Source organism: Haliotis asinina, chromosome 2 (assembly GCF_037392515.1).
Source record: "Haliotis asinina isolate JCU_RB_2024 chromosome 2, JCU_Hal_asi_v2, whole genome shotgun sequence".
Classification (NCBI taxonomy): Eukaryota; Metazoa; Mollusca; class Gastropoda; order Lepetellida; family Haliotidae; genus Haliotis; species Haliotis asinina.
Genome location: NC_090281.1, coordinates 65236240 through 65259056, shown reverse-complemented (window position 1 = coordinate 65259056; position 22817 = coordinate 65236240). Strand labels below are relative to the sequence as shown.

Sequence of the window (22817 nt, the reverse complement as noted above, 5' to 3'; positions counted from 1 at the left end):
ACCCCTCTGATTTAAGTGTGAATTGTGTAATCATGGGAAATATCATTTGATCTCACAAAAACAGTATCTCTTGTGCCAGGGATACTCTATAACTCTCTATATAGGCTCCCTGCTTGTGCAAACCAGTTTTGGATGTTAAAGTCGACACTAAGGCAAGACTGGTGTATTGACGTCTCATCTCCTTAGTCATATAACTTTGCATCATTATATCAGGGAGACTATACAGGGGCGGAGAAGAAACTCCCCGAAAAGTCCCTGAACGTATGTCTCGGGTCGTTACGTAACCAGTGTAGCCAATATGGCGGCAGCGAAGTATTTAAAATTGAGCCCCTTATATTTTCATCAGCTGAATGAATTCGTTGAGTGACAACTGCAACCCTACATAAGTTAACTATTTTGTCACTTCGGCTTAAGTCAAATAATTGGTATTAGTGTCAGTATCAGGACGGTAGATTTGTAGTAAAGTTTCAAGTCGGCATGTTAAAGCTCACTGGCTTCCTTCTCGATTCACCGCGACGAGAGACTAAACTGTGCCGATGAAACATTCTTTCACACAAGCGTTTAATTTTTAGAAGGGAAACATGCTTTTAGAAAATGCAATAGTATTTGCAAGTAATGGTGATAGTTTTACGACTTAAAACAATATTAGGGTGTATTTGAGGTGTGTGAAAAATATGACATATCGCCGATCTGTTCTGATCCGCCATTGAAATGCTACACGCCGTTGTTTGAGTGTTTCTAGTTATTTCTTCAAAAACATCTTTCACATACACCTTAATTCATATGGGGGGGGGGGGGGGGGGGGGTATATACTATCAGGTGAAATGTGTTTGCAAGTAATAGTGACAGTTTCATAATCTAAAAAAGAATGTTAGGGTGTATTTGAGGTGTGTGAAAAATATGACATATCGCCAATCTGATCTGATCCGCCATTGATGCTTGTGATGTTTGAGGGTTATGGTTCCATAACTTCTTTCTTTGTTGTTGATCGTATTATAAAACAAAACTGGAAAGGTGTTTACAACGCTCTGTGATAGTTTTGTATGTATACACTCTCTGTTTTTGTGGGGTGTGTGACCCATTCCATTCTCCACATGTAATAAGATATCTGAATTAATTATTAATGTAAAGAAAAATGTCTCAAAGTAGATTTTTTAAAAAAGCTGATGGTAACACATGTGTTCTCGCGATACTTTGGTTCTTTAACATGTTTTAGGAGGGAAGGCCGCTGGGTATCATTTATTCTTTCATTTATTCACTTAGGTATGTACGTCTTTCTTTTATTCTTTTTCTTTCTCTCATTCATTCACGTATAATTCTTGCTGAAGTTGCGCTGGGAACAAGCAAAGTCGTTGTGGGCGCTGAAGCATGACGAGGCACACCTTAATTAGTATCCCTATCCCTGTTGTAGATTATTCCCGATGATATATCTACCGTTTTCCCACCAATCTGTCAGTTAAATATTAACTAAATCCCGAAACGACCTTGGCGAAAGCCGTGATCAACATTCCAACTTTTCAACTCTGAATTTTGACCCTCGACAGCGTGGCATAATTTGCTCCTGTGTCAAGACGATATAGGCAATGGCCAGTATCAGGAAGGTTGCTGTGGTAAGCTCCGAAAACCTTTAATACTTTTGCAAGCATCTTGGATCGTTGACAGTTTCTACTTCCACCCTCTGCCAGCTTATTAGATAATTTTGTCATTTTAGCCGTGGGAGGGGTCAACAAGCTCCGCGTAGCGATGGCCTGTGCAAAGCGCTATGGATTTAGAGTACCACGCATCGTGATGGAGCTGACAATAACCGCATCTAACATTGCGATGGAAAACGTTAAACACCTTCAAACCCATATATGTCAGGTCATAAGAACTTCTCTAGAAGTGGCGTTTACCCCATTTGCGTTTCTGCCACTTATGTTTGTTGACTTGGGTAGTTTTGAGGTCGGGGTCAACATCCAGATTTAAACGGGCACTGACCCGGAGCATTTATCCGGGACAAGTTGTGTATGTTTCAGGTAACCTGAGTCGTACCACTAATTACATTGTAGGTTGGTTATGAATTTATTAATTTAAGTGAATGATGACAAATGGACAGGCGTACATTTATGTAGTGTGCATGATGTGTCATCAGTCAGCATAATGTCATTTAATCCCCTAAGTTTTTATTGCAACTCATCACATATAGGAAAAATTGTTATGGATAACAACTTCTTTATTGCATGATTGCGACGTTTCGATACAGATTCTTGTTCATTCCTTCTTGACAACGGTACAAGAATCTGTTTCGAAACGTCACAATCACGCAATAAAGAAGTTGTTATCCATGACAATATGTCCTATTTGTACACCTCAACTTCTAAAATGCCACTGAAACAACTCATCACATACATCCTCTTTCTTCCATGTGTGTATGTTACATGTATTATACATGCCTCGTAAAGCTGAGTAACTACCCAAGCCCCAAGATCTCCGATGTCAGATTATGCAGGATATAAATTCATTAATTTAAATGAAAAATGACAAATGATGAGGTGTAAGGAACATATGCCACCAACTGTGAGTGACAATGTGGGAGTATAATGGACTTTTAATGTATACAGTAATGTAATGCAGTTTCTGAGGCGTCCACCATCACTGTTTTAAGGGTACGAAAGGATATTGCACGCATGTAAATCAGAGACCAGTTGGACCTAGCCTAAGCTGGGGTACAAGTGGACCTAGCCTAACCTAGGGTACAAGAAACCTAGTCTAACCCAGGGTACAAGTAGACCTAGTCTAACCCAGGGTACAAGTGGAGCTCGTCTAACCCAGGGTACAAGTGGAGCTTGTCTAACCTGGGGTACAAGTGGAGCTTATCTAACCCAGGGTACAAGTTGACCTAGTCTAACCCAGGGTACAAGTAGACCTAGTCTAACCCAGGGTACAAGCAGACCTAGTCTAACCCAGGGTACAAGTAGAGCTTGTCTAGCCCAGGGTACAAGTGGCGCTTGTCTAACCCAGGCATAGGAGTACCTAGTTTAATCCAGGGTACAAGTGGACCCAGCCTGCGCCAGGGTACAGGTGGACCTAGTCTTACCCAGGTATAGGTGGTCCTAGTCTATAAATAGCTGGGGTACAGTTGACTTATTCTGACTGGGGTACAGTTGAAGGACCTGTGAAGGTCCTGGGGTAGAATAGGCCTTCAGCAACCCATGCTTGCCATAAAAGTTGACTGTTCTTGTCGTAAGGGGCAACTAATAGGATCGAGTGGTCAGGCTCATTGACTTGGTTGACGTGTCATCTGTTCCCACTTGTGCAGATCGATGCTGATGTTGTTGATTACTGGATTGTCTAGTCCAGACACAATTATTTACAGACCAGCGCCACATAGCTGGAATATTGCTGAGTGTGGTGTAAAACTAAAGTCACTCACTCAATCACCACAGTTGAAGCAAAGGATGGAGGTGCACCTAGTATAACACGACTAGACCTAGAGTGAGGGTTGGATGTGCTCTCTGTTCCAGGTGACAGGGTCAAACAAGGGCATTGGGTTTGCTGTTGTCAGAGGGCTATGTAAGAGCTTTGATGGTGACGTTTTCCTGACAGGTAAGTTGCCCAATGTATTTCATGTAGTGATGGCTATCGATACAGCACACAGAGATTGACAGTCGTAAAGTATTGGGAAGTAACAGGCCCAGAATGTATGAAAGAAGTCAGAACATTGTAGATCAAAGGTGATTTGTGACATTTATGCATTGATTACCACCCAAAACAGTGTCCTGAACATAGGTTAGGAGCAGTCCATGAATACAGACATGAACATGTGTACTGAGTTTGAACCTTACATCTCTGTTTCACCCCAGTAAGTATAGTATGACATTATCCATGACCATTATTTTCATATCAATAACTAATAACTTATTGATAATTTGATTATCAATCTTTTTATTTGGTAAAAGGTAATCTCTCATCCAAGGTCCTGTTCTACAAAGCGATCAGAGCACCAAGGTGACTGTAACTCCCATACCTTAACATAGAGTTAAGGTAGTCTTAGCGCTACGGTTGTTTCGTTCAACAGTACCCAAGTCCTGTTGTCTCCAAGAGCGCAATGTTTGCCCCAGAATTCCAGTATGCTGTTGGATGGCAGAGAGACTCCTGAGAGGTTCTAGTACCTCCGTTTTGCCCCACAGTGAAGCACATGATACATGTGATCTCACCCTAGACAAGTCAGTTTATTCAGAACTGCCTCTGTTCACCCACAAGAAAATAAATACATGATGGGATAAAGTCTATAACCCTTTAGTGTCTAGTGGGCAGCTTGGGTTAGCTAGGGTAATAATAATCAGATTGTTTGGGTGCCTCGAACATGCGCTGAGGAGCAATGTGCATGATACAGAGACTATTCCATCTAAGGCAGCACATTTTCAATCTCTTAGGTTTGCAAGAATCCCTATAGCGTAGTTAGATTCACATCCAGATTTACTGTAAAGATGAGTGAAGGTTAGCATGCACCATGCAAAGTCCCGATGTACCTCATAGCTCGAGATGAAGGTCGTGGCAAGGCCGCCATTGCTGACCTAAACAAGGAAGGCCTCCAGCCCAAGTTCCACCAGCTGGACATCGATGACCAGTCAAGCATAGAGAGGCTGAAGTCCTTCCTACAGACCACCTATGGGGGACTGGATGTTCTGGTCAACAATGCTGGAATTGCATACAGGGTAAAACAATGTGCTACTTATATAATTAGTCCTTTTCCCTGACAAGTCAAGGACATAAGCATATGTCTGTAAACTTTTGCAATGGGACAAACTTTAAGAATGTGTTATAATCAAAGATTTGCAGAATAGAGCTTTGCTCCCATTTGCAGATGTTATCTCATGCCTTGGTCGCAGTGCTTGAATTTTGCAAAGAGATGATTGTGTTACTGATGCACCTCCTCTACAAGTACCAGCTGCAGTCTTTCCTCCTTAGCCCACTTTGGCCTCCTCCTTACCTTAACAATTAACACTGCTACACTTGATAAAGTATTTAAAGACCTGTGAAGATCCAGGGTAGCCAGAATAGGTCTTCAGCAATCCATGCTTACTCCAAACCTAAAAGGCGATTATGCTTGTCGCATGGTCAGATTCGCTGACTTGGTTGACACATATCATCATTCCCAGTTGCACAGATCAGTGCTCATACTGTTGATCAGTGGATTGTCTGGTGCAGACTCAATAATTTACTGACCTCCACCGTATAGCTGGAACATGGCTGAGTGTGGCATAAAACTAAACTCATTCACTCACCGAAACATTTAAATTGGAAACAGACTTAAAAATCCATGCCAAAGCCAAAGGAAGTCAGCTGAGATCATTCTCAGATGCTCAGGTAGGAACTTGTTTTAGAGCTGTTTCACACACTGTATGTATGGGAAAACCAACTGTAATGGTGACAGCATGCAATAGGACTAGCTGGCCTTACGTGCTGCTTCAATTAGAGTAGTTTAAAGAACCAGAATAGCCATCATTAGACACAACCATGAAATGCTAGATAAAGGCACCAACTGATTGACAGTTAAACTGCTAGAGACATGCGTATATTCCCACTGACTAGGCGCTTCAGAGCTGGTACTGTACTGGTATAGATGAAGAGATGGCACTTTCTGGTTGGAACTGTCTTGGAAATATTTTGGAAGTATTTTGTGACACTGCCGTAAATGTTGCTTACAAAAATGATGATAATATGGTATGTCGTAGGACTGTATATCGTTTTATGAGTGACTGTAAATGTTTCCTATTCCAGAATGCAGACCCAGCACCATTTGCTGAGCAGGCTGAATATACCTGTAAAACCAACTTCTGGGCCACCTTGCACACTTCCCGTATACTGTTCCCTCTACTCAGGCCTCATGCAAGGTACTGGTTGCTACATACATAAGTACCTTGTCACATCAGAGACAGAAGTGGGATTACACTTGCATCAACATGACAACACCTTTCCTTTTTGCAAGATTAACTGAGAATGAATTAAGGAAGAATGTTGCATGAAAAATCACCACCCATGTGTATATTATGGAAGTTAGTGGGCGTATCGTGCTAGGTTATGACCTGTGACAAAAATGTTTCATGCATATATTTTAGCATTAAACATTGTGTCTGGTTCAACTGGATGAAAGTCAAAATGTTGCTTGTTTGTGTTTGTGTTTTCAGAATTGTTGAAAGTGATAGATATTATAGAAACACTGTATTTGTCATGATCAACCTGACCATGAATATTCCGCTTTGTATGATTATTGGCACATGCACTTTTTATGCTAAGAACACAAAAATTAATCCCACACAGTAATAACTATGAGTACATTACATAGACAAATCCCTGGTCCCATCACACCCTGGTATATGCCGTAGACAAGCACCTGGTTACATCAGATACTGCTGGTAGATACATAGTACGTAGTCACATGAGACATTGTAAGATGCAAAAGACGAGTAGTTGTTCACACCAGACATTTGTAGATACACAGACAAGTATCTGGTCACATCAGACACTGGCAGATACATATACATGTACTGACCCACATCACTTACTGGTAGATACATAGACATGTACCAACTCGCATCAGTCATCGGTAGATACATGAACATATACCGACTCACATCACTTACTGGTACATACATGGACATGTACCAACTCACATCAGACACTGTTAGATACATCGACAAGCACCAACTCACATTACTTACTGGTAGATACATAGACATGTACCAACTCGCATCAGTCATCGGTAGATACATGAACATATACCGACTCACATCACTTACTGGTACATACATGGACATGTACCAACTCACATCAGACACTGTTAGATACATCGACAAGCACCAACTCACATTACTTACTGGTAGATACATAGACATGTACCAACTCGCATCAGTCATCGGTAGATACATGGACATATAGCGACTCACATCACTTACTGGTACATACATGGACATGTACCAACTCACATCAGACACTGTTAGATACATCGACAAGCACCAACTCACATTACTTACTGGTAGATACATAGACATGTACCAACTCGCATCAGTCATCGGTAGATACATGGACATATAGCGACTCACATCACTTACTGGTACATACATGGACATGTACCAACTCACATCAGACACTGTTAGATACATCGACAAGCACCAACTCACATCACTTACTGGTAGATACACAGACATGTACCAACTCGCATCAGACATATGATCATTCAGCGGGTATTCAGCGGGTATAATGTTCTGAAGAATGTAAGTGTCATATTATTTGGAGCATGTCTACAATACCCCCGGGGACTGGACATTGAAACATTAGTCACTGTCAGATACAAAGACATGTACTGACTCACATCAGACACTGGTAGATACATAGACATGTACTGACTATATTATTTGGAGCATGTGTACAATATCCCCGGGGATTGGACATTGAAACTTAAGTCCACTCATCAGTGAGGTATAAAACACTTGATGAGCTTGTTATTTTTTGTCAACCCCTTTACCAGTAGCCTTGGAAACCTGCAAGAATTGATACTGAATATAGGGGATGAGCAAGGATAGTATGAACCACCAAGGGATCCTGGGCCTAGATTTTCAAAGCTCCCTTAGCGCTAAGATAGTCATAAGTTCCATACATTTAGATTACTTACGACTACCTTAGAGCTAAGAGAGGATAAAAAATCTAGGCCCAGGGCTATAGTGGGCCTGGTAGTGCTGGTCAAAAAATGCTGATTATTTTTGGCAGGGTTGTTAATGTGTCCAGCGTTCTAGCTCACACAGCCATCGATCAGTGTTCCCCTGCTGTTCAAGGTCGCTTCAAGGACCCCAGCCTCACAATGGAGGGACTGGAGAAGGTCATGAAGGAGTTTGTTGAGTAAGTCAGATACACATATGTACTCAACAGTGAATCAATGGCAACAGTGGCTTTGAACATATTCATGTTGATTGTTTTGTTTGTCATCATATAATTGAAATACTGTCGACTGAAGTATTTGACAACATGTTTAAGTAGTTAAACAATGAAAACAGGTGCTCTCATTAATTTCTCATTGAATATATTGTATTCTGTCACTTTTGTTTTGCTGAAAACAATTTTTTACCATGAAATTGAACTCTTTTTTGAAGATTTTCTGTGTTTAAAGCCAAATGTCAGTGGTTTGGTACTTTTTAGTTTTGTCAGTCATTTTCAACAATGTTATGAAGTGACTAAGAGGTTCAGGGTTTGAGGCTAACTTCACAGAAATTAGATGATTAAATCTCATGAACTATCACGATCTCATAAACTATCACGATCTCATGAACTATCACGATCTCATGAACTATCACAATCTCATGAACTATCACGATCTCATGAACTATCACGATCTCATGAACTATCACGATCTCATGAACTATCACGATCTCATGAACTATCACAACCATCAATAAATCAGATCTGAAGTCAATGACATTATGACATCAGTTTGAGTTGAGGTGAGATGGAGCTTACATGGGGATTATTTCGCTTGTAAGATGTTGTGCATGCATGTGTATGTGTGGCTGATTGTTGTAGACCCAACTTATTGCTAGCTCATTGAGACACCATGCCGCAGTTAAACATGAATACCCCAGTCAGACACATTTTACAGACTCCCGAGCCGACCAGTCCTTGTGCCCATTAATGCAAGCGCCAGGCAGAGACCAACAAGTGCAATAACTTAATGTCTCTTGGGTGTGATGCTGCTCAGGGATTTAACCAGCAACCTTCTGCTCTCTGGGAAGATGCTCTAACACCTACACCACAGAGGCGGTCAACATCAGTTTGAAATATCATGAACATGTATGATCTGCTTGTTCACTGGCAAGCCAAATACTGGAATAAACTGACATGTTTTCATAGTCCATGTGTATGTTCCCTGTATGCCGTTGCCAATATTGTGTCAGGAATAAGTTTTGTTTACAGCACTTTCACCAATGTATTTTATTTTGCACTGTCAGTGCTGCAAAGGCAGGTAGACATCTTGAAGAGGGATTTCCTAAGTCAGCATATGGTACCTCCAAGATCGGAAAGAACTTCATGACTGTGATTCAGGACAGAGACATCAGGAAAGACCCGAGAGAGGACATTGTCATCAATTCAGTAAGTGAATGAGCTTTATTTGTATAATCAGATCTTTTACTAGGTGCATTATCTCCATACATGAACTTCAGTGACAATCAATATTTTGGCCAAGCTTACATACATCAAGTGATCATTGCACTATGTATGTATGTTCTCATGCACGAAGGTTAGCTTGCCTACGTCCTAGAGATGATGATGATGATGATGATGATGATGATGATGATGATGATGGTTTTTGCCCTTCCCAGTGTTGTCCTGGCCATGTGCAAACAGATATGTCGAGTCATACAGGCCCAAGGAATATTGATAAAGGTAAGTTATAGCTAGCACATTTAGGAACAGTGTACAAATATATAGCTCATCTCCCTCTTTCAGTCCTTACATGAACTCCATAGCACTACAATGATCTTAATGCCCATACTTTAACATAGATTTATGAATGTTGTAGATGATCGTAATGCCCATACTTTAAGATATATATTCTTTCATTTCCTCCAAAGGACAGTACAAGGACATGGCAAAGTATTATTTACATAGATTTACAGATAGATTAGTCAGTTTTAAATACTTTGCTGTGCACAACAAACAGAGGTGAAAATAGAAAAGTCTTTTATGACTCTCCTGGAGTATAGCTGGCTGGTTTCTTCCTCGACCTGCATTGTTGGGTTGCAGGACAACAGACATGCAACAATGTCTACATCTGTCTTTCTGTGAAGACATACGCTTATCTCACTGGGATCACCACAACTGATGTCAGACCACAGAATATCCCTGAGGTTAGCAGCCGGCTCACATTGGCGTACACCATGAGTTGGGAGGTCTGCACATACTCTGTCACAGAGTTTGCACACCCCAGTGTCTCTTCCTGGTCTCCATGACGCACATTTTCTGATGATGGATAATGCTGCTCTTTTCAGTTCAGGGTAGTCCTGGGAGATCAGCCAAGCTGTATGTGGACGCAGTGTTGGGTTGATGATCTTGAAGTGTTGGAGATCAGGGTCTGATTTGAGAAGTGTGTTCCAGTTGGTGACCTCTGTGAGGTGAAACACACTGTCTTTAGAAATCTTTTCCATTTCTGTTGTTTTTCGAATATGCCTGACATATGCGTCAGTAGTCTGTGTTTTCTGAGGATTCTGTATGTGTCTGGAATGAAACCAGCGCTGGGTCTTCCGCTGTTATATCTGTGTAAAAACAGCCTGGTCCTGAGGATCTGGTGGCGTAGAGGATGCTTCTTGTTATTACACAACTTACAAGAAAGAGGATCTTCTTGACATCAATATAGGTTTCCAGTGAAGTCCAGCCAATGACAGCACTGCATATGTCAGTTCTACTGTGGCGAGGGAGGCCTTGTATGAGCTTTAGGGCAAATCGTTGTGCTTGTTCCAGCGTTAGCATCCCTTGACTGGTAATATCCACAGCTCACAGTTCACAACCGAATAGTGCTTTCAGTAGCAGTAAGATGATCTCAATGCCCATACTTTAGCATAGATTTATGTTATGAATGTCAAAGATGATCGTAATGCCCATACTTTAACATAGATTTATGAATGTTGTTGCTCAACGATGATATTAATGCCCATACTTTAATTTAACATAGATATATGAATGTTGTTGCTCTACTGTGATTTTAATGCCCATACTTTAACAGAGATTTATGAATGTTGTTGCTCTACGATGATAATAATGCTCATACTTTAACACAGATTAATGACTCTCATAGTTCTATGATGGCTATGTGGAATTCAGTCCAAATGTAGAATTGATCATGGTCCTTCAATACTTGTTTCCTCTTGTAGACCTGAGCTAACAAGTGTTTTTCTGTCTGTGTGGTCACCTGGATGATATGATACCTATATGATCAGTTGCAGATGTTGACTGACATGACTGTAATGTAATATAGTTTTCTCTTGTATTATCATGTAAGGATCTCTGACATTTCTTCCAGGTGCTGACACCATCGTCTATCTGGCACTCTTGCCCCCAAACACCACATCCCCCAAAGGCAACTTTGTCGCTGACAGATCCATTCTGCAGTGGGGATAAGTATTTCATGCACAGGACATGTGCAGCTCTCGAGCAGTGAAAAGATTGAAAGTCTTGTATATTTGTCTTAATACTTAATGCCCCTCTAATTTTGTTTAAATTTTTCACATTGAGGGAGTAGAAGGTTATATAAAGAGTTTACTTATGCAGTAAGTTCTCTTACATCCAGTGTAGCAGTTGTTGATTGGGTTTTGATATCTCCACTGGAGCAGTCTGTTGCCACCAAGCTTCCAGTGAGGAAGTGATCTCTCCACCTCATTTTGATTATTGTGTTTGATTGATTGATTGAACAGTTGATTGGTTGAATGATTGATTGGTTGACTGGTTGATTGATTCAAACTATATGGTGATGGTCTGCATACAACTATTTCTGGACTAGACAATCCAGTGATCAACAGCATGATCATCGATAATAGTTGGTTAATATTTGAGATTGATGACTTTGGAAGAATGTTGTGATGGAAGGTGTCTCTAGGATAGTATTTTAACAGAATGGAGTTATAATGTAATTGGTGATGTGTCTAACCTACATTGCATAATGTGTCTAAAGTCTCGTCTTCCCAAACCAATTCTTTTAGAGACAAACAAGTGCATAAATTTAAGTATTGTATGATTATTTCAATCATATATTTGGTGGGGGGAAATTGGTAATACTGAAATGAGTTCCAAATGTCTTGGAGTTATTTCTGGAATCGATACTGAAAACTAGTAGAAATAAATTAACTAACTCTGTACACTAATTCATTGTGAACTGTCGTTATGCTATTCTATGTTGTGGTTTCTGAGCTTTAAATTTCAAGGAATAATAGGTATTGTTTCCATGGCTACATGTTTGACTTACTTTCAAATAAGGGCAGGAGAGTTTTGATCATTTGATGTGTCTTTGAATCTGTTTTGGAAAGGGCATTATTATTTTGATTTTATATCTAAAAATGTGATAATTACAAGGTGGAGGCAGGGATTTCATTTTATGGAGTGAAACTAATGAACCGTTCAGAGTTGCCTAATGACATGTTGTATCACTGTGCTGGTTGGTTCATTGTTTAATGCCGCGCTCAGCAATATTTCAGCTATGTGATGGCAGTCTGTAAATATTCTAGACCAGACAATCCAGTGATCCACGTCATGAGCATCAATCTACACAGTTGGGACACAATGACTTGTATGAACCAAGTCAGCAAACCTGACCACCCAATCCCGTTAGTGGCCTCTTATAACGAGCAAGGGATGCTGAAGATTGAGTCCAGCTGGGATCTTTACAAGTTGTAACACTTTTGGCTTTCCTGGTTAGAATAGACAGCAAGCTATGTTGCACTTGACAGGTGACTGAATGGTAAAAGTCAGACTTGTCTGTTGGCTGACATTGTTCACATCATGCACACACAAACAAAGCATACAACTTCTCAGAACTTATATTTGTTGATTTTTTTATTTTACTGTAATAACATTTAGAAGATCAAATATATGACACAATAACAAATCTTCTCAAAGACAAGCATGTCTTATTAAAGATGTATCTTGAATCAGCAGTTTGCTTTGTCATGTATTGAATGGTGTTTTGACCTGGATCAAAAATAAGTTGGGAAATGGCAAAGATGATACACAAATAATCAGACTCTGAATGCTTGGTGTTGTTTTGACTTGTAGTTTGGGACCAGATGTGGAAATGTTCCCACATGATAGATTGTTGGTCCTTGGATAGCCATGAACTGTTGGTTTGTTTGCATTGTATTGACAGTATTGCCTCAAAGTATTAGTTTTTGGTATTCACTGCCCCATACCTCAGTGTTCATTGGATGGTTTCTGTTTCATCTTGATGCAGATGTCGGCCATGATCTCTACCTCCCATATCCTTACCATATTTTCCTGAGTTTGTCTTACCAACCATGTATGATAGATGGATATGTATGACATCAAGAAAACTTAACCTCCTTCAACAGAAGAACACGCTCATATTTGAAACTTGTGCCCATGAAATATACTGTTGTGCATCAGAATGACTACATCCATTTTGTAGATTAAGAATCAGTGCTGAAGTGTCATTACTTGTGTCATATTTGTCAGTTTGTCATCAATATGGAAAGCGCTCAGCAACCCTGACTGAAGTTCCGTTTGGTATATGGGTTTGTTAGCATTCCAAACCTTTGAGCTGGTTGAACAAAGAGCTTGGTTATACTTGTAAATACTCAGTATATTCTGTCCAAACACTAATGCACATCATAACGAATTGTTCCCTAATGGTGCCTCATTTTATACATCACTCTTGAATGTAACCTGTAAGTGATATATTCCACAATAATTGTAATAAAATGAATACTTTCATTCCCTGCCTGTTTCATTATTTGGTTGGAAACCAACTGCTCCTTAAGAAGAGCACTTCCTTCTCATTTATCAGCAGACAAGGTAGCCTCTTAAGTTTCTTCACAGACAAAACTCTCAACACCAGAAACATCTTGAGTACATCTCGTGAGAAATGTTCACTCAATGCAGCTCGTGAGGAGACCGTCACATCTATACATACTCACTTGAGATGCTGTGCACCTGAGAAAGAGATCAATATATTAATTGCAAAAAGTCCAAATAAATCTTGCTGTCGCCATCATGTCCAAAATGGCTTATTAAAAACAAACCAACGGCCGTCATACCAACTACAGTAGAATACGTTTATAACGAATTCTCTATAACGAACTTACGGCTATAGCGAACTGTTTTAAAAGTCCCGAATAAACCACTATATGTTATCATATAAAAAAGTCGTGAATAACGAATTCTCTATAACGAACTTACCGGCTATAGCGAACTGATTTGCAATCCCCGCGCGTCCCAGGTAACACTAATTAACGATGTGAATAAGGAACTGAGCGAACTCAATCAGTGCCATTGTCAGTTACCGATGCTCATTTTGAAATCCTCGACAGTATATGCCTCCCACACACATCAGAAATGTGGACAGAAGGTTTTCATACTCGTGAGACTTTTAAAATACGATATATTCAATGACGAATGCGTAGTGACGAGTGACCTGTGTAAGATAACTGACTTTGTAGTGAAAAGAACGTAATATGAATAAATGAATGAACGAATGAACTGAGTAGGAATGTGTTGTACTGTATAGTGTGTTTTACTGCTCTTTCGATGAATGTTCGTGAATAGCGAACTACGGATATAACGAACTAATTTTAGTGGTCCCCTGTAGTTCGTTATAAATGTATTTTCCTGTATTACATCCATAGTGAACCAGTCACAGAGTCAACGCCAGGTATCATCGGCACAGAGGGAAACACAAATGACATCTCTTATAAACAAGCAAACTTTGAAACCAAATGTCATGAAGATTTATCGTCCAGTTTCAACTCTGCCATTCGTTTCTAAATTGATAGAGCGTGTTTTAGCATACCAACTAAAACAACAACTTCTGGACAACAATCTTGGTGATATCATGCAGTCAGCGTACAAAATAGGTCACAGTACAGAAACGGCTTTGCTGCCTGTGTAGAATGATCTTATGCTGCTGATTCCATTATTGTCCTCTTGGGTCTATCACTGGCATTGACCTCCCATGGAAACTCAACAGTTACGTCTTGGAGTCACTGGCGATGCGTTATCATGGTTTCAATGGTGTCTCACAGGGCGCAACCAATCTATTACAATCAGTTACTATCGATGGGGTAAGGTCTGAGAGCAGAGAATTAAGGTTTGGGGTGCCACAAGGCTCAGTCCTAGGCCCAATCCTATTCACTGGATTTTCACCCGATGATATAGCCCGAGCCCATAATCACAGTTATCATCTTAATGCTCAGAATACCACTCAGACTATAACAGGTTCCATAGCTGAGATCAAATGTTGGATGAACAGTGATTTTCTGAAATTAAACGATAGCAAAACTGAGATTCTCATCATCAGTTCCAAAGACACAAAATCAAAGTTCAAGATCCCAGGAGACACGTTTGTTCAAACAAAGCCATGCTAGAAATGTAGGTGTCATCTTTGACCTGACATTAAGCATGTAATTCACGTCCGTAACATCTGCAAATGTGCATATTTCCACCTCAGGAGCATCAGACAAGTTAGCAGGTACATGGACACACCACCAGTAAAATACATTACCAGTGCATTTGTGACGTCACGTCCAGACTACTGCAGCTGTCAAGTCTCTGGAATACAGCAGCAGTACATGGAAAAGGTTACAGCGTGTTCAAAACACAGCTGCCAGACTCATATCACGCACACATATGTATGTACACAAAACACTAGCACCGACTCACACTGTCTCACACTGTCTCCCTGTAAAAGACAGAGTTGTATTCAGTTCATAAATGGGCTTGGTCTATTCTATCTCCAGGAACTAGTCAACCTTCACAAGCTTGAAAGATCACTCAGATCAGCTAGTTAGCAACGCTTTGATGGTTCAACAGTTTCGGATCTTGTCTCAAGACCATCATCCTCGAACGAACATTCGACTCACACATGAGCAAGACTCTAGATATGTAGCGCTATGCAAATGTTTGATTTGATTTGATATGTTCTCTACTACGCTTTATCAGAAAGTTTACCCTCTCTGTGAAATGAAAGACCTCTTTTTGAACTGATCACCGAACAATGTTCACTCATCAGATACCCTGAGTCCTTGAAGATCTTGCTTAGAACTGGTCTTTAACAAGCAGTGCTTGTAAGAGGCAAAAGATTAGATTTGTTTAATACATGTCATCATAACAATTGCTGAGACCAATGCTCTTGATGTAAGTCAGCGGGCTGATAGGTCCAGTCTTGATTGTTTACAACATCATGTAGCTGGACTATTACAGAGTGGCAACAGACATACTGGCATTTGTAACATAAGAAGATTCTCTGCAGCTTAACGTTTAAACATTCCTTTATGGGTAGAAGAATCACCATTGCAAATCTGAGATCCAAACCTCTGATCTCAGGTTTCTGGGACACGTAAGGGAGACAACTCTGTACACTGAGTTGCTATGCCATAAGGACTGGGGAAACAATATCCTCCGATCAAAGTAAAAACTACCAAGGAAGATGTGACCTGAACATCCAACATGACTCATTCCTACAGAATGTGCTGGTGGTAAGAGCCCTATTAAGCTGCACTAAATGGATCTAATCGGGCTTAGGGTGTAGATATTTGCCAATACAGTTACGTGATATTCTGCAGACAACACTATATTTACTTCCTTCTGTCACACAGAGTGCAGACAAAGCAGAAAGGTTGAGTGATGAGAAATCGGGTGCGCAACGACTTTACAACGCGTGATGACTACAATGTATTCTAGTGCAGGAAGCCACATCGAATGTATTCACAACTGTTTGGATCACCCAGTGTACCTAGACAGATGAAACATGATATCAAGCTACCCGACTTGATACTAGTATTTAATACTGTTAGCATTCTCACTAATGAATGCCGTCCACCTATCATGGACGTACAGTACGGTTTTGTATGTCTTCCTGGATGAAACAGAGACTCTATTATGCCATGATTGTTTATGTTTAGGGACTACTACATATATACCCATGATTTTCTTGAACCAGTAATATTTGCAGGCTGCCCTGAACTAGCTGGACATTTGCTGACTTGTTCTGAGCAGCGAGTACTAAGAGTCTGCTGTACACGTGAAGATCCGGATTAGAATTGGTCTTTAGTAGCCTATGCTCGCGGTAAGAAGTGGCAGACAGGTTCGGGTGGTCAGTCTCGCTGACTTGGTTGACACATGTAGATCGATGCTTGGGATGTTGATCACTGGATTATCTGGTCACGATTCCATTATTTACAAACCAAGGTCATACAGCTGGAATATTGCTGAGTGCGGCGTAACTTAAACTCACTCAGTCACTGGTATATCTTGGCGTGTCAACTTTATGTGTGACAGCATTATGATTTAGGTCCGCACAGCTAAATGCAACACGGGGACGACTGCGTCATCAGTTGCTTCCATCATCTGCAGTTTGGAAGAACTATGCACACGTGTTTGATGTGTGCCGACACATTTTATCTTTTGTTCAACACACCGGTTTGCAATGGCTCCTTTCTTTAAACCTTACAACCAAGTAACTGTGGAGTGTTTCAAAGAAAATGAATCAATGTAAAAAACTATTGCGGGGACTTTTTGTTGCTAAGGCGATTTGACTTGCACCCTTGCAACAACCATCCACCCATCCCTACCAGAAATTCCACACTTCTTTCCTTAACATTGGCAGATCGAAGAGGGGTGTTTGTGTGTATGTCAGGGGTTTGGGACACACATGCACACGTACAAACACACCCACCTGAAAATTCCTGGAATCGCCCATGCGTAATGTGCCAATAATATAGAATGGTTTCCCGCGCTTCCGTTAGGAGAGTTAACCCTTGCCAATAGTGCTTGGGACCACAAGGAAGAAGGGCACTTAACCGATTTGGACTGAAGCTAAACTTGTGAATTCTGAAAATAACTTCAGATATAAAGCCGATTAAATGTGAGAGGTCGTATCCTACTACCTATTGCTACTAACTAATTACAGTCATTGCTGATACCATAACAATTTATCTTTTACTAAATCATGTACGTATGTTTGGTTCAGGTGGCTAAATTCTCGATGTCTGTCCACCTCGGACAGGCTTCATCCTCCGGTTCTCAGGTCGTAACTAGGACTCTACGTTGACTTTCTAACTTTTAAAGATGAAATACAACCAACACATGGTAGCTAAAAGGGCGCACATTTGTGTCATGACAATAGCCTGTTAGCAAACCTCCAGCAGGTATACATACCTGATGTGACCCAATACGTGACTTACAAATGCTTCATGAACAGCACATATAGGTGTTTTGGCCTCACTCCCCCACTGCCCCGTTTTCGTGGGTATGCCAGTGTGTTCAAGTGTTTACGAGTTAACACAGAGAACGTGACCTTGTACTCGGGTATCGGTAACAATAGATAATTCACGTAATCAGGACGGCTGTATATAGACATGTACCAAACGTTGGGCTACCTGCCAGCTCTTGTTTATTACAACTGTCTGATTCAGAGCAATCGCAACGAGATACCCGACAGTGTAATAAATGGCTGAGGGCGTGTTGTACACGTGACGAGGAGTGTTGTGTTCTTTGGGAACACATAGGGTCATCAGTGTTTCATAGTGATTCATAAACACGTGCAAACAGTTGACTCAGTCGAGATGTGTTTTGAATATAGCAATGCTTTTGTGGTAGTTCATTATTTGATTGCAAAACCTGCTTTTGACAACCACTTACCTGATACCTGTATCCGTAAACAAATGGATAGATATTCTTTATTTCAGTGAATGAATACACAATGTGGTATGATATATTTACATGCAGATCAGAAACAGGGAAATACAGATAGTTGCAAACAATTTTCAATGATATGTTTCCATTGGTTGACAGTTGTACATTCATTGGTAACACATTCGAGCCATACATTATCATCAAGCTTGCAATGGAGTGAAATAGATCAGGTCGGAGGATGGACATCTGCTATAGTCAATGTATGTTCTGGTCTCGCACTGAATAGTCTTTATGTTGATTCTCCCTTGACGACAACTCTTTACATGTATATTACATATTTCCAGCATCATGAATTGTTTTCATAGCATGAACATTCCATTGTGATTTACTGGGAAAGCTTGCGGACACAATTTATGCATTTTACATAATCTGTAAGGTCATATTTATATGTTAATAGTAGCATATGGTAGATAGGTGCTTTTGTACCTTAGCTTCTCTTCCATAACCTGAGTCAAGTAGGAATTGATAAAGTTTATAGTTTGATACATTCTTGAATGCAGACTGAGTTTAAATTACTTCTATATAGTTTTCCAAGGAACGTAAGACAACGTTTTTCTATGTGTGCTTGGACTGATAGTAAGTTTAAACAGTATCGGGCGACAACTGTCGAAGAATATTTAGAGAGTCTCTCCATGTTTTTTCACAGAAGAACGATTGTTTTCTTCGGGTATTTCATACTCTTTAGAAATCAGGTTACACCACAGATCACAGGCAAACAGTGCACATGGCAACATCACTCTGTTCCACACTCCACAGTTTGTGTTGACTATGTGTGCTTGGACTGATAGTAAGTTTAAACAGTATCGGGCGACAACTGTCGAAGAATATTTAGAGAGTCTCTCCATGTTTTTTTGACAGAAGAACGATTGTTTTCTTCGGGTATTTCATACTCTTTAGAAATCAGGTAACACCACAGATCACAGGCAAACAGTGCACATGGCAACATCACTCTGTTCCACACTCCACAGTTTGTGTTGACTAAGATTCTAAGTTCATGAAATGATATTTGAGTACGGACAAAAGTTGAAGATGCAATGGTTATGTACATGTCAGCATACACAACAAGATCTTTTTCTGTTACAGTTTTCTCCCCACTGCAAAATGGTGGACATGTATGTTTTTGGCTATTACCAAACAATAGGAATACCTTTTGTCGGCATTATATCTGAGATGCCATTTACAAGAATGTTTGAATTTAAGATCATGCTCATGTTTCATTGACTGACGATGTCATTTTCTGAAAATACCTTTTGCTTCTTTATATTTGATGTAGCAATTATTAATTTTATCACGGATTGTACCATTACGGATCCATTCACTACGACACTTTGATTATGTATGTATTATGCTATGTGTCCTAAAGCACGCATATTCTGACCTACGCGTCTTACACACCTCTTAACCGACACTCCCAAAACAATACCTGTCCTAAAGTACACGCCCAATACTATACATGTCCTAAACTACCCACCCAATATTATACATGTCCTAAGCTACTCTCCTCAATACTATACATATTCTAAACTACCCTCCCCAATCCTAAACTACACTACTCCCCCCAATACCATACACGTCCTAAACTACCCTCCCAAACGCTATACATATCCTAAACTACTCTCCCCAACACTATACATGTCCCCAATACTAGGTATGTCATGAACGACATCGGGAGCTAACAACCATGTTCCTGAGTCTGACCACCGGATCCACAAAATCGTCTCTTTGGGATCCACAATTATATATCGTTTCATGTATTCTCTTTTCCGATCAGTCCTATCAATTTCTCTGTAGCATCAAGCAAGTTAACTGTATTATGTGTGAAATTGTATGTATCTCAGCTCGTGTTTCTGTGCGTGCGTGCGTGCGTGCGTTTGTTGTCGGGAGAAATGCCATATCGCAGTTATACGTCAAATCCCCACTCAGACACACGGAACTCTAAGCCTACTAGTCCTTGTTTTATGCCAGTAAAGCCAAGGGCCATGCAGGTGACAACATATACCATCTTGAAGGCCTTTTGGTATGGCGATCCCCGACGTCTTCCATTTGTGGAGGACACCGCATGTATATGACCATAGAACCAATCTTAAATTTAACATAAAAGAAAAGCCGATATTTAAACATTTTATAGCAAAAAGGCAGATACGTATTGAATAGACCAGGCATATCATTAATCAACACATGCACAATTAATTTTAGTTCAGATACAATAAAATACAAAATATCATCAGACCTCAGATGAATCATTGCACAGCCCAGACTCTACCAAACTTGAAATCTAGAGACACCCGATTAGAGTGCCTCACACACAAGAGGTAGGGTCTCGGCCATAACGAATACTTCATCATTCAAAGGCCCTAAACCCATGTGACAATTATGTACAGTACACCACCGAGGGCAAGTACTGTGTCAGAATAAAGGGAGGCAGCAGAACTACCATGTCCTGCATCCAATGCTGATACACAGTTTCCATCAAGAGCACATGTGTCACAGCCCCTAGGACAAGGCTGGTCACATCTGTGTCCATAAAAGCCATCTTGGCACTTCCCACAGCGACCAAGTCTATCACATGTATTACAGCTTCTAAGACATGGTTGGTCACAGTTGTGTCCATAGAAGCCATCTGGACACTGCCTACAGCGGCCGTGGTCGTCGCAGTCACTGTCTTTACACATTAAACATGTATTGTGGCAATGTTTGCCGTAATGTCCCTTTACACAGCCGTCGACACAGGAACCGTCGATACTCAGACACTGAGACCTGCAATGGGGACTACACCTTGTCTCACAATGAGACCCGTGCCATCCAGTCTTACAGCCTTGAGAACATCTACCAGTGTATCTGTCACAGTTTTTGTCACCGCTCTGATCTACATAACAATTGTCGGGGCACCTCTTGGTACAGTGATGCCCGTGATACCCAGGCTGACACTGTTCACAGACGCCGGTCTGTCTGTCACAGCCAGAAGTCCAGCAATTAGGGCAAGTTCGTTCACACATCTGGCCATAGAAACCTGATAAGCAGCCATCTAGACAGTAGCCGTTGGTGCTGCATCTTCCCCTCAGACAATTTGTGCAGGAGATGTTACAGAAATCTCCTTTCCAACCCCAGTGGCACCCAACCAGACATTTTGCTGCAACCTTATCACATGTTTTATCCTTGCAATTGGGAGGACAACGCCCATCACAGTTCTTGCTAGTGAAGTCTCCTTTACATGTCTTAAAACACTCACCAGTGTCTTGATCGCAGTATGACAAAGAGTTCAGATGATTGACAGAGCAACCCCTAGGACAAGGAATGTCACACCGTGCACCATAAAACCCTGGTTTACACAGGAAACATTGTCCAGTGTTTCTGTCACATCCGTCTTTGTGACAGTTGTCCCAGCATTGAGAACTGCAGTTTCGTCCCCAACAACCAATCTCACAAGACTGGCACTTTAAATGGCCGTTACCATGGACACACCCTTCTGTTTCACATAAACGCCCGGTTTTGACTGCAACACAAATGTGATTACAATCAGCTATCAAGAGGACCAACAATGCAAGATGTAAGAATCTGTTATTAAAAGAATTTACTAAATACGAATCCTGACCAGCATACTTACCAAAGGACGTCGATTCTGCCAGCAGAGAAACAGCCACAGTCAGCAGTCGGAACCACATGTCGTTCTTGATGCTTGTCCTGCAGAAAAATAATGCTTTTGTAAAAGAACACATCAATGGATAAGGAGGAAAGGTGCATATTCATTGCGGGTCTGTATGAGTTTGATTTTGCGCCACTTTTAGCTATAGTCCAGTAACATCAAGGCGGGGAGCACCGAAAATGGGCTTCACACACTGCAGACATGTGGGAAATAGAACCCGGGCCTTCGGCATGACGAACAAAGGCTTTAACTTGTCAATCCCACCGCCCCTTATTGGAAGTCGCGGTTCCTTGTATAATGAAAGTTCATTTATCATTCGGGCTTGTATCTTTAGGACATTGTTCGTGACTAACTGACAAAATATCGTATTCATGTAGCAACAGGCTTACCTTTGCCTATGTGAGACGAAACATAACTACGGGTTATGAGCCCTGTTGGCCTCTGTCTCCAGGAGTGAACTGAATGCTTGTAGGTTTGACTTATCACGCGATACCCACGGAATATCTGCGCATGTCCAATGTGGTTAAGAATAACTTACACGTCATGTTACTATTGCACGAACAAAGAACATGGCCAAGTCCCATCCCTGTTTTCGTCTCTTCAACATTGACAAACTCTGACCGTCACAGTGATCTAATAGCATACCTTTTCAAGAGCTTTTTTAAGAATTCACTCGTGAGAGTAGCTATCACGCATTCGCTACTAGAGACAAGTTTCAATAGCTTAC

At 40.8% G+C, this 22817-nt stretch overlaps 2 protein-coding genes across 3 annotated transcripts; one reads left to right on the top strand and one right to left on the bottom strand.

Moving 5' to 3' along the window:
• The first annotated feature begins 1506 nt into the window (after positions 1-1506).
• On the top strand, positions 1507-13476 carry LOC137274147 (carbonyl reductase [NADPH] 3-like). The gene is made up of 8 exons (XM_067807169.1): positions 1507-1610; positions 3504-3585; positions 4519-4697; positions 5764-5876; positions 7750-7878; positions 8982-9123; positions 9354-9417; positions 11051-13476. The coding sequence occupies exons 1-8, from the start codon at positions 1584-1586 to the stop codon at positions 11146-11148; spliced, it is 834 nt and encodes a 277-aa protein (XP_067663270.1). The 5' UTR covers positions 1507-1583; the 3' UTR covers positions 11149-13476.
• A 7079-nt stretch (positions 13477-20555) lies between these two features.
• Positions 20556-22553, bottom strand: LOC137274145 (cell death abnormality protein 1-like). 2 transcript variants are annotated; one of them, XM_067807163.1, is made up of 3 exons: positions 22480-22553; positions 22052-22128; positions 20556-21940 (listed from the first exon to the last, which is right to left on the bottom strand). In XM_067807163.1, exons 2-3 carry the CDS (start codon positions 22107-22109, stop codon positions 20802-20804), a joined length of 1197 nt encoding a protein of 398 aa, XP_067663264.1. In that variant the 5' UTR covers positions 22110-22128; positions 22480-22553; the 3' UTR covers positions 20556-20801. The 2 variants fall into 2 exon arrangements, with proteins under 2 accessions (XP_067663264.1, XP_067663263.1); XM_067807162.1 differs by having other exon boundaries at positions 20556-22128.
• Between the last annotated feature and the right edge of the window lie 264 nt (positions 22554-22817).